Genomic DNA, 10,748 nt, shown 5'->3' on the forward strand with positions numbered 1-10,748 from the left:
CTCAGCCCCCCTTGTCACATGGATGGGCCTCTCAGCCGATAAGCTTCGCATCGCAATGAGCCATGGCTGCCACGATATATTCGATATATTTTATATTTTATACATGTTATTCTATTATCATTCGAGCAGGGTATAATCTAACTAAGTATACAGGTCTCTGAGACTTTCCACGCAGAAATATATACGTATAAAGAGGAGAGCTTTCTTCACTCGCGAGCATTTCCAACAGCAGCTTGTTCCTGCCCCCGTTCTTTCCAGAGTCTCAAAACCTCGAATCCAACCTCAACAGCGATGAGAAGAATGATAATCCACTCTAACCGAAGTCCATGAGTCTCACTCAACCTCTCCCGAAGGACACTGGCTATCTCTTGCGCGTAGTCCATCTTCTCATTCAAGAGCTTGATGCGGATGCCAACATCCAGAGCCCTTCCAACATGCTCGTAGTATCCTTCCAGACCAAGCTCATGCCGGCTATCCCAGAATATATCCGGAAGCGAGTCGGTAAGCTCCGAGTAGAGGTTCAACTGCGCTCGAACGCTGAGCAATTGGCCGGTCTTGCGGAGGATAAAATCTCGGGTATAGGGAAGACGAGATCCCTGCGACAGAAGTGTTGGAATGGTTCGTGTCGACTCAAAATAACTGGACAATAGCGTCTCGAGCACCGCGAGCTTGGTACTGCGCGCCAATCCGGAAGAAAACGCGACCTTAGTCAAGACAGTGTCCACGGACTGGTAAGCAGGGGATTGCGGCGCTAGTGCGTCATCGCTGGGCTTGGTTCCGAGAACAATAGTGTCACCTTGGATACTGCTGTTCTCTCGTTGAGCGTCCTCGACATATTCCAAGTCTTCTGTTTCTAGTGTATCGATATGAGCCCCCTCTGCTGCCGGGAGTAACGTCCTAGTCGCCAAGAATGATGTGAAGCCTTCGGGAAGTGCCCACGAGACGACTGTGCCAGAAGGGAAAACAAATATATCTCCAACTTCGTCCGACGCTAAACCGGTCGCGCTAGGATTGCTCACTCGGCGTATGGAGTCTAGGGGGACCTGAACGTGAACGACTTGAGGGTAGAGTCCGGTTTCGAGGGGGTCAGGTTCGTAGCCCTTCTCTTGCAAGATCTCTCTGGCTTTGCGGATGTTGAATTGCTCGGCCACAGCGTATGCGGTAACTGCCTTGTAACCCACTGTTAGCGGCTTTCGTCGAAACTGACGAAATGCAAACCTTGGTCTGCAGCAGCCCAGCCTCCCTGAGCTGGGCCCTAGATTTAAACCCATCCTTTGATCTCTGTGCTTCTACCGCAACTCTTCGTAATGACGTTGGGGCAGCCGGAGATCTTCCGCCTCGTCTTCGCTGCTTCTGGGATTCTTGCGATGCGGCCTCGGCGACACCATTTGCTGTGGGGTACTTCTGGGCGAGAAAGGCATTTGAAGAAAAGAAATCTTTTCGACGGGGAAGACCCAATGGGCTCGAGGCATGAAGATAATGGCTCTGAGGTTGCTTCAAGAGCCGGCTCCTCGCAGGCCGTTTACAGATGGATGAGACATATGGTCGAGCGAACATGGTAGTACCGACCGTGGGCAGTGCATATCATAGTAAGACGTAGAGCCCCTCATAGACCATGGCCTGCGGTAGAATGGCCAGGGAGTTCAGTAACATAAATTGTGTTGACACGAAAAAAAAAAAGAAGTCTCATCGAATTGGGATGCAAAAAGCGGCGTTACTTCATCGCTTAGTCATTCTACCCCAGGTCCAAGATGGAAGCTCCTCCGCCCGGTTATCGTGATCTCTCTGTCTGCAGCTTTCCAGAGCTCCAGTTGCAGGTACGGAAACTCTCCCGCCATGGACGCGCCTGGCGCGACTGAGGCATTGGAGAATGTCCCCCAAAACTACCCCGAGAATAGCTCGCCCACGGCGCCTTCTACCCAACAACGCCCGGTTCCGCATGTACACACCGAGAGCGGAGTGAATGACGACCACGACGACGACCACGACGAGGAGGAGGAGGAGGAGGAGGAGGAGGGGGGGAAAGAAAGCGTGACAGAAACAGGGTCAGAACACGAAGATGGCGATGGGGACTACGACGACGATGAGGACGAAGAGCCGCATCTCAAATATGCGTATGTAACCAAGCAGCTAGGAAGCGTATACCGCAACGGGGATGCAACAAGCACCTTCCTTGCCGCTGGGGACAAGATGGTATGCCACCTCTGATCTCATGGGATAATCACTACTGACGATCTCTCTAGGTTATTGGAACGCACAATGGAAACATTGTAGGTAGGCTGCTAATTGTTCGGCGACTCCGAAGCTAACATGTCCCAAGCATGTGTTCTCAGTACCTCTGCTTCGTCCCCTACGTGTCTACCATGCGCATTCTGCAACTATTACCTCAATATCGATGTCGCCATTTCCTCCACCACTACCCAGTCTCAGGCAAGAATTGGCTAGTAGATACGCCCATGATCAAGGCCAGCCAGCAAAACCCTCCTCAAGCTCTGGAAGCATTCGAGGCCAGTCGAAGGCAACATCACAAATCGCCCTCCCTGCAACACCGTCCAACTCAATATATATAGCCTCGTCATCAATAGATGGCAATGTATGCGTCGCCTCACTCCTGGATAAGAAAGATGTTCTTTTGCGAAACTTTGGGCGGCCCGTTCAAGCCGTTGCGCTTTCACCAGAGTACAAAAGTGATAGGACATTTGTGTCAGGCGGGCGGGCCGGCGAATTGACTCTCACAACCGGAGGTAAAGTTGGCGTGAGCACAAATTCAACCACAATGGGTGGCGCAGCTGCCACCGCGTCGAGTTGGCTGGGAACTCTTGGGCTAGGCGGCAATACTGGCAAAGATACTGTTCTTCACAGTGGTGAAGGTGCCATTAGCACGGTGAAATGGTCGATATCCGGGAAATATGTCGCTTGGGTCAACGAAGAGGGCATCAAAATCATGCGGTCGAACCTATATCTCGATACGGCAGATTCCGAATTTGCATGGAAGCGAGTTAGCCACACTGACCGTCCTAATCGCCCGGGGTGGGAAGAGATGGCTAGTGTGTGGAAGGCTCGCATTGAATGGGTTGGCGATGACCTTTTAGAGCACGAACAGTCTCCAGATAAAAAAGCAGGAGGCCTACGCGATGACCCTGCACCGCCAACAGGCCTAACAGTAGTCAAAGAAAGGCTGGAGAAGCTGGTAGTTGGCTGGGGAGGCACTGTCTGGGTAATAAATGTATACCCTGATCGACCTAGCAAGAGCAACCAAGGCAAAAATATTGGGTCTGTTGAAATCGCCACCATGTAAGTTGATTTCTGTGATCCAGTACCGACTTTCACTAACGCTGTGCTAGATTACGCACTGATTGTATCATATCCGGCATTTCTATGTACTCGCCGAGCCTGTTGGCTGTTCTTGCATACATGGAGCTGGAAGAGGACCCGACGAGTGAGCAAGTAGCTCGTCGTCGGGGGCGTGGGCAAGAACCCGAACTTCGTATCATCGACATCGATAGCAAAGAGCAAATCAGCGCTGATACTCTTTCGGTCAGTCGTTTCCAAAATTTAACAGCTTCGGACTATCATATGTGCGTCCTGCCCCCATGGAAAGCAGGACCTGTTTCGCAAAGAGGAGCACTGGGCACAATCGGGACCGGCCTCTGGGACGCTACGACGTACCCCGCGCGTTTGTTCAGTTCTGCAGCAAGCATCCGCAGTTCAACAAGCAGCGGAGATAGAAACTCTAGCAGAGCACCGAGTACATTTGCTTCTCGACACCTTACTTCAGAAGAGCCCCTCCCCACTGAAGTGCAAGAAATTGCGGAGAGTATAGGGCCTAGAATCTTCTTACACGGCCCGTATGACAGCGTGGTTGCACTTAAAAGAGACCTTACAGATCGCCTCTTGTGGCTCAACGAACATGGAAAGTATGAAGAAGCCTGGAATCTGCTGGACGAGCACCCTGAAGCCGCAGGGTCTCTCCATGAGGCTGGTGACAATATCTCTATCTTGCCAGGAAGATCTCAAACTAGTCTTGGTGATCTATTTCCTGACGATAGGTCTTCTATCACGGCAACGGACCGCGGAGCTATCACTGCGCCTGAGCAAGAAAAGCGCCGCATTGGAGAGCTATGGATTGAACAGCTTGTTAAGGATGATAGATGGCAAGAAGCCGCTGAAGTGTGCGTCAAAGCATTGGCCGCTGCACACCGATGGGAACACTGGGCTTGGGAATTCATCAAGAAAGACAGGTTTGATGAAATCTCGTCGGTGATCCCCGTGGATCTACGCCCACCTTTGTCATCCGAAATCTACGAGGCCATTCTCGAACATTACCTCACCCACGATCGGCAGAAGTTTAGCGAGCTCATCGATACTTGGCCTTTTGACTTATTCGATGTCGACACTATAGTAGCTGCTGTCGAAGCATGCATTGGAGCTGAGAAGCTGACTCCTGAATTGGAAGATGGACGTGTGTTGATGAGGGGCTTGGCTAAATTGTATCTTGCTGGTGGACACTACAGCGATGCTCTACGTTGCTATATCAGGTTGCAGGATGCAGATACAGCGCTAGCTCTAGTCAAAGCCCATCGTCTACTGGATGCTCTTTCCGATGATATCCCCGCATTCATTATGATTCGAGTCTCAAAGCAACAATTGAAATCAGCACCTATCTCCGAACTTGCAGAAATCACTGCTGAGCCCATAAGGCTGCTTGTCAGCGAAGCACACACCGGTATTGTGTCCCCAGCGACCGTTCTCAGACAGCTACAAACGTCGAATAGGCCTTTATTCTTATTCTTCTACCTCCGAGCTCTTTGGCGGGGTGAATCGTTGTCCCACGGGGAAGAAAAACCCCGTCGCGGGCGCTACAGCCGTGATGCAGCAACTAAACTAGCAGCTGATGAAGGCAAGAACCTCGTGGACCAGTTCGCTGATACAGCTGCGGACCTTTTTGCACAGTACGACCGCCCATTGCTGATGGAGTTCCTGCAAACGAGCACGGCGTACTCATTCGACATCGCGGTGACCATCTGCGAGCAATACCGCTTTACCCCCGAACTCATCTACCTGTTATCCAAGATGGGACAAACAAAACGGGCCCTGAATTTAATTCTCTCGGAACTGAAAGACGTGTCGCAGGCGATTTCATTCGTGAAATCCCAGGACGACCCGGATCTCTGGGAGGACCTCGTCGACTACTCCATGGATAAGCCCCGTTTCATCCACGGTCTACTTGTCGAGGCCGGGACATCCCTTGACCCCATCAAGCTCGTCCGACGTATTCCCAGCGGGCTAGAGATTGAAGGCCTTAGAGAGGGTTTGACTGGCCTGTTACGAGAGCATGACCTCCAGGCAAGCATCAGCCAGGGAGCTGCCAGGGTCCTTCAAAGCGAAGTGGCTATCAACATGAACACTCTGCGCCGCGGACAGCGCCGGGGAATCAAGTTCGACATTGTCGAGAACCCTCCGAAAGCCCAGAGTAAGCCAGATGGGGAACAGCAGGGTGGCGAGGCTGACTTGGATACACCTACTCCATTATCTAATCCGACTGCACCGAAGGCTGGGAGCTGCGGAGGCTGCCATCGTCCATTCAATGCCAACGGTAAATTGACACACCTCTTTGATCTAACCGTGGTTGTATTAACATATAACGTCATTTAGAAAAAGAGATACTCGTTGCTTTTGCCTGTGGCCATGCATTCCACCTATCTCATGTCCATCAATCTGAGCCAACTTCTCCAACGACGCCTGGAAGCCAGTCTGGCACTCAAACGCCACGTCCTTTCCCACCGTCGCGGACTTTAACTCTAGACGAGCTCTCATCAACGACGTCCCGTACCGTCGGTCCAAAAGTCACGACCGCCCGGCTTTTGCGAGATAGGATCGGTGACGGGTGCCGGATATGTGCCCTGGCCAAGGAGTTGGAGTCCATTGGAGATTCAGAGACTTAAGTCGGATCTTTGATGGACTCCCCGGGCTTGCCGCATATCCTATGTTGAAGCGCAGTCGGCGGTGGCTTCGACCCTACCTAGGGTTACGCTACGGTACCACTTTGACCAGCGAGCATTCAATGTATCTTGGGCCAATGGCCACGAGCTAGAGTAGAAAATTTTTGGCAAATATGTATTATAGTATATCAAGATACCCATGCATTACTCCGGATCAATTATTCAGCTGGGTTACCTGTAGGAATGACGAAAGTCCAGGTGGTGCCCGGGTAAGCTAGGTAGGTAGGGACGGCAAAAGAAGGTTCAGGCTCTGGGGTAGGGTTGCATTCCCCGTTATCAATGCGTGACACAGATCAACAAGCTCAACGCCATCTTTGAGCGCCGGCTTTTTGCTGTAGCCTGTGAGAGTCTCTCCTTACTTTGGGTGGCTTGAGAGGTCCTTCGATGGTGAGATTGACTGAACTTACTGGTTGCGGGGTTGATTAGGGTAGGGTAAATACCAAAGGATGCTCCCCCGGGCGGACTTTGCGCGGCGGTCAGGAAGACAATATGAATTATACACTTAGTCAGGCAAGCTACGAAGAGAGGGTCTTGTGGTCGGGTATGCTATGTTTTTCAGCCATTACAGTCAAAATGACCAGATCGGTATGTACAAAGTAAGTACATAGGTACAGGTGTTGTAGTAGTTGAGTTGAGGCGTCATGAGCACCCGAACCAAACCGGCAATCTATATGACGATCAATAATTAATATCAGTCACTGCAGAAGCTGTGGGTATTTTTTTTTATTAACAGTGCTGCCTGCTCAGTGTTCACTGTTCAGCCTGAAGCTCGGATATTAATCGAGCGCGTCAGTCGCTCCAGGGCACCGTCAGTGATGTGCAGTTCCAAAACTCAGATCTTCTGCTTAAGAATCTGCGCAATGGAACGACCCAAACTTCATGGGTTGTCGACGATCGCAACGCCATGCCATGTCATCTGCGGGCTTTGGTCCGATTTAAAATCCGCGGCCAGCCGGTGAGCAGTGCTGGTATTTCACTATTGGTCGCATGGTGAGTATCAGAATGTAAAGGAGGGTATATCTGGCAGGAGATAGCGGATGATCCAGTTGCACAAGGGATGATGGGCTATGCTGGGCCCAAGTCAGCAAGCACAAATCGGATAGGCATGGATCGAGTCATTCCGAATAATGATATAGCGCGATCGAATGATAGCCGCTCCTTATCCCACACGACGAGGAGAGGGGGAGAGCGAGGGGGCCGGGGAGGGCGCATGCACAGGGGCGACAGGGGTGTGCCGTGTGCGTTAGTAGTTAGCTATTGTTTTGTTGTGGCGACTAAGTCGTTCCACACCATCATACTTGTAAGGATTGAGGTAATGTGATTACTTGGGAGGGATGACCATCTGGATTAGACTATGGTACCTCTCAGAGCTGGGATAATGGATAATAGTTAGGTATGTACCTAGTACTGTATCATCGTCAGCCACAGGCACGGTGTCGGTGCATAAACTCCGGGGGCAATCTATTGGCGGGTAGCTCTCCTTGTCTGTGGCTGACCCTCCAGATAATTGGTATGAAGCAGCTCATAGGTAGTCATACAGACGTACATACTGGTCTGATGGCGTCATTCATTTTGGGAGCTGGAACTCGGAGAGCACGAGATCGCCAGAGAAGAGCTGGCGAAGTGTTAGTGAAGGTAAAATTGGAAATAGTGGGTAAGAACTGGAGGCGACATGGGATGCGACATCATGCGAGTCAGAGCTCGATCGAACTCGGCACCGTTGAGGGTCGCACGGGGAAAAGAATCCTAAACACGAGAGGCGTCAAGATCAGTCTTGGGGGGCGGGGTACGTAAGTCTATCAGAGTACAACATTGGGTACTAACTGTTGAAGATCGTATGATGTTGAATCATCACCGAGCGAAGCGATCGAGATCGAGTTGGCTACCAAAATTTTGGGATTGATCCGTCGGGTCGTACCTTTTGCGCTCGGGAGTTGTATCAGGAACAGAAACTGCAACCGAGCACCAGAGGTCCAGAGGATTCCTGCCAGCCGCGAACCATGGTCACTTTGCTGAATGCCTTAGACCACTACTGAATATTTAGACGGCAGATGCAGATGTAAAAGACCCCTCCCTAAGGCTTGACAAGTTGATAAGGTTCAGGTTCGGTCTCCAGCTCCAAGTAGTCAACTGTCGGAGCCGAAGCATGGGGGCTACTATTCGGGTCTCTTAACTTCAATCATGATCATGATTAGCCCGAAAACAGACGGCTAGAACACCGTGGGTCCTTTAATGCAGTCCTCTGATCGCGTTCGCAAGGTCGAATACTCAGGAACGCTCCTCGAATCCTCGTGGAACTATATGAAGCTCCAGAACTTAGGTATAATAACTTCGCTATATGTTGGCTCTGAACACCTGACCCCAAACCTTAATGCTCTCTCAATCACCTACTTCAACCTACTTCTCCCTTCCAACCCATAGGGTCTATTTTCCTTTTCTTCGAGTCCTAAGACCTTAAGGCTGTACCTAGGAGTAGCAGGTACTATAGGTACCTAGGTAGGTAGCATTCAGATGTGACGTCAGAATGACGCAATGAGCCTGATCAATATCTATACGAACTTCAGCCTTCTGTGGTGAAAAACGTTCTGGAGAAGTAAACTGTGGAGGCGCCATCTCCAATTATTCTGTTCACTCTTCAATGGTGGGCGGTTCGGACCAAATCTCCGGCGAATTAAATATACTGGATTCTAGCTTCCGGTATGTAAGCTTGGCTACCTCAGGCTTGAACTCACACCAAGCAGCGAGCACACCACATCTCTTGAGTAAGGGGTAGACAGTAATCATACTAGTAGTATCTCAATTAGAGGCAAGGCTCCCTTTGTCTTGTCTGCGGGAGTTCATTAGTGTTTATCGCCTTTAAGACACTCCCATCAATTTGAAGAGTCCGAGACCTGTATCGATAGGTAACAGGTCCGGTAACTAATCCGTACCAGTACGTATCGTAATCCAGCAATCTGATTGGCGGTTAGAGAAGCCGACGGGCTTGCTACAAAAATGAGAAAGGAGCTGCCCGTACACACCCGTTACCTAACTGAGCGCCTCATCCATCCATCGGCATTAGTGTCCCCCTTGAGCTGCCATCTTGCCTACAGTTACCCCGTGCATATGTCTCTGGAGTCTGAGCTTCATTTTCGCCTTTGGTATGGCTCTCAGGGTCTGTGCTATCATGCTATGAGCATAGAAAAACAAGGGTAGGTTAGCACCTGATTGTCGGTTTTCGGCATCCAGGACATGGCACGCATACTCAAATATATATTAATTGTTTACTCCCAAGTATATATACTCATGTATACTTGCCGCTACCCTGCTAAGTGGTTGAACCATGGAAAGCCAGGTAACCACAGAGCATCAGCATACCTATGCCAATAATATTACAGATGCCTCTGCGCCCATCAACCACCTTCACTGCCGTGGACGTCACAAGCAATCAAGAAATCTTTTTTGACAGGGCTTTTTTGAAGCGACGCCTTTATGGCCCACAAACCTCGTAAAAAGAAGTACGCAGTATACTCGCAATCTACGGAATAGCTATTGTATACTTCCCATGGCCTGTGCCCCATAGTTATTGTGCTCAAAGCCTCAAATGCCCGGCATCTCCGCCCGCTGGCATATTAAGCGCCGAATTTGATAGCTATCCCATGTTCTCGCATTCGAAACCGCCATGAATCAGCCCACATGCAAGCCGACCTGCCCTAACCGACTGCACAAGACTATTGGGTTAGAGCACGGAAAGTGGCTTAACCTAAGAAGCGCCAACAATCAATGTCAACGCCAGATCCGCCGCTGGCTTGGAGTTATGACAAGGGTGGCTCCGATGTGGTCTACATATCGATGAGTTAATAGTACGGATAGCGCAGTGGCGTTTATGGTGGTCGCTGTTGACCCTCTTTACTCGGAGTACACCCCGCATTTTGACCAGCTTATTATAGTTTTTAGGATTATCACCTTCATGAGTGATGTAGGGTGAGAGTTGTAATATGGAGTGTAGTATCATTGCCTTTTGTGGTCGGTGGGTGGTTGATAGGGTTGATGGATGGATGGCTGCGTGGGCTGTCAAAAAAACAAAAGAGCTGTATGGTACCTGGCGTAATATATGAAAGGCTAGGTATTACTTTGGTATACTCGGTACGGTACCTAAGTAGTAGTAGACTCCACTACTGCCCCCGCTGGCTTTCCATCAGGACGTCTCTGGACCCCGTCTGATTCCGTTCCAGCCCCAAAAAAAAAGAGGTCAGTTGAAAAATAAAACATCAATGCATAGACCAGCCTAAGACTGAAAGACGCTGAGAGACTCCAGCAGAACAAACCGAATAGGCGGTCCAGAATTATTGTGAACTTCTAGAAGAGTTCTTCTTATCGCTTCGGCAATAATATTCAGCCCATTCCGTTTCCCTTTATTAAAAACACTCGAGCCCTCGAAACTCAACATCCATTCATTCTTCTCACCATACCTCCCTGTGCCTTTCTCCTATAGGTGGCCCTTTCCTTCTCAACCTTACAACAACTGCCCTCCTCCCCTCCCCCCCCTCCTCCTCTCTCTCCCCTTTCGATTTAGTTCACTTGCATTATTGCTATTGCAATTGCATTGTTGCTCTTCGTCCAACATCTGCGGTCACAGTAAATATTGGATTTGAACGCCTCAGTCCTCTGCTTCCAGCGCGCGTATTATTTATCCTCCACTCCGCATCCACTCCACCCAACTACTCGATTGTCGACCCTTCTGCCGAGAGCATATTTCACCGCAGA

General features: G+C 50.3%; 2 protein-coding genes across 2 annotated transcripts; one reads left to right on the forward strand and one right to left on the reverse strand.

Moving 5' to 3' along the window:
- Nucleotides 1-57: 57 nt before the first annotated feature.
- Nucleotides 58-1,647, reverse strand: BJY04DRAFT_182157 (RMD1 family protein). Its single transcript, XM_073710297.1, has 2 exons — nucleotides 1,219-1,647; nucleotides 58-1,169 (listed from the first exon to the last, which is right to left on the reverse strand). Exons 1-2 carry the CDS (start codon nucleotides 1,555-1,557, stop codon nucleotides 207-209), a joined length of 1,302 nt encoding a protein of 433 aa, XP_073574648.1. The 5' UTR covers nucleotides 1,558-1,647; the 3' UTR covers nucleotides 58-206.
- A 181-nt stretch (nucleotides 1,648-1,828) lies between these two features.
- BJY04DRAFT_233079 (CLH domain-containing protein) lies at nucleotides 1,829-5,965 on the forward strand. The gene is made up of 6 exons (XM_073719878.1): nucleotides 1,829-2,193; nucleotides 2,244-2,270; nucleotides 2,321-3,294; nucleotides 3,345-3,748; nucleotides 3,779-5,596; nucleotides 5,656-5,965. The coding sequence occupies exons 1-6, from the start codon at nucleotides 1,837-1,839 to the stop codon at nucleotides 5,943-5,945; spliced, it is 3,870 nt and encodes a 1,289-aa protein (XP_073574649.1). The 5' UTR covers nucleotides 1,829-1,836; the 3' UTR covers nucleotides 5,946-5,965.
- The last annotated feature ends 4,783 nt before the right edge of the window (nucleotides 5,966-10,748 follow it).

This window comes from Aspergillus karnatakaensis (genome assembly GCF_047715665.1).
Source record: "Aspergillus karnatakaensis strain CBS 102800 unplaced genomic scaffold BJY04scaffold_9, whole genome shotgun sequence".
In the NCBI taxonomy this organism is placed as follows: Eukaryota; Fungi; Ascomycota; class Eurotiomycetes; order Eurotiales; family Aspergillaceae; genus Aspergillus; species Aspergillus karnatakaensis.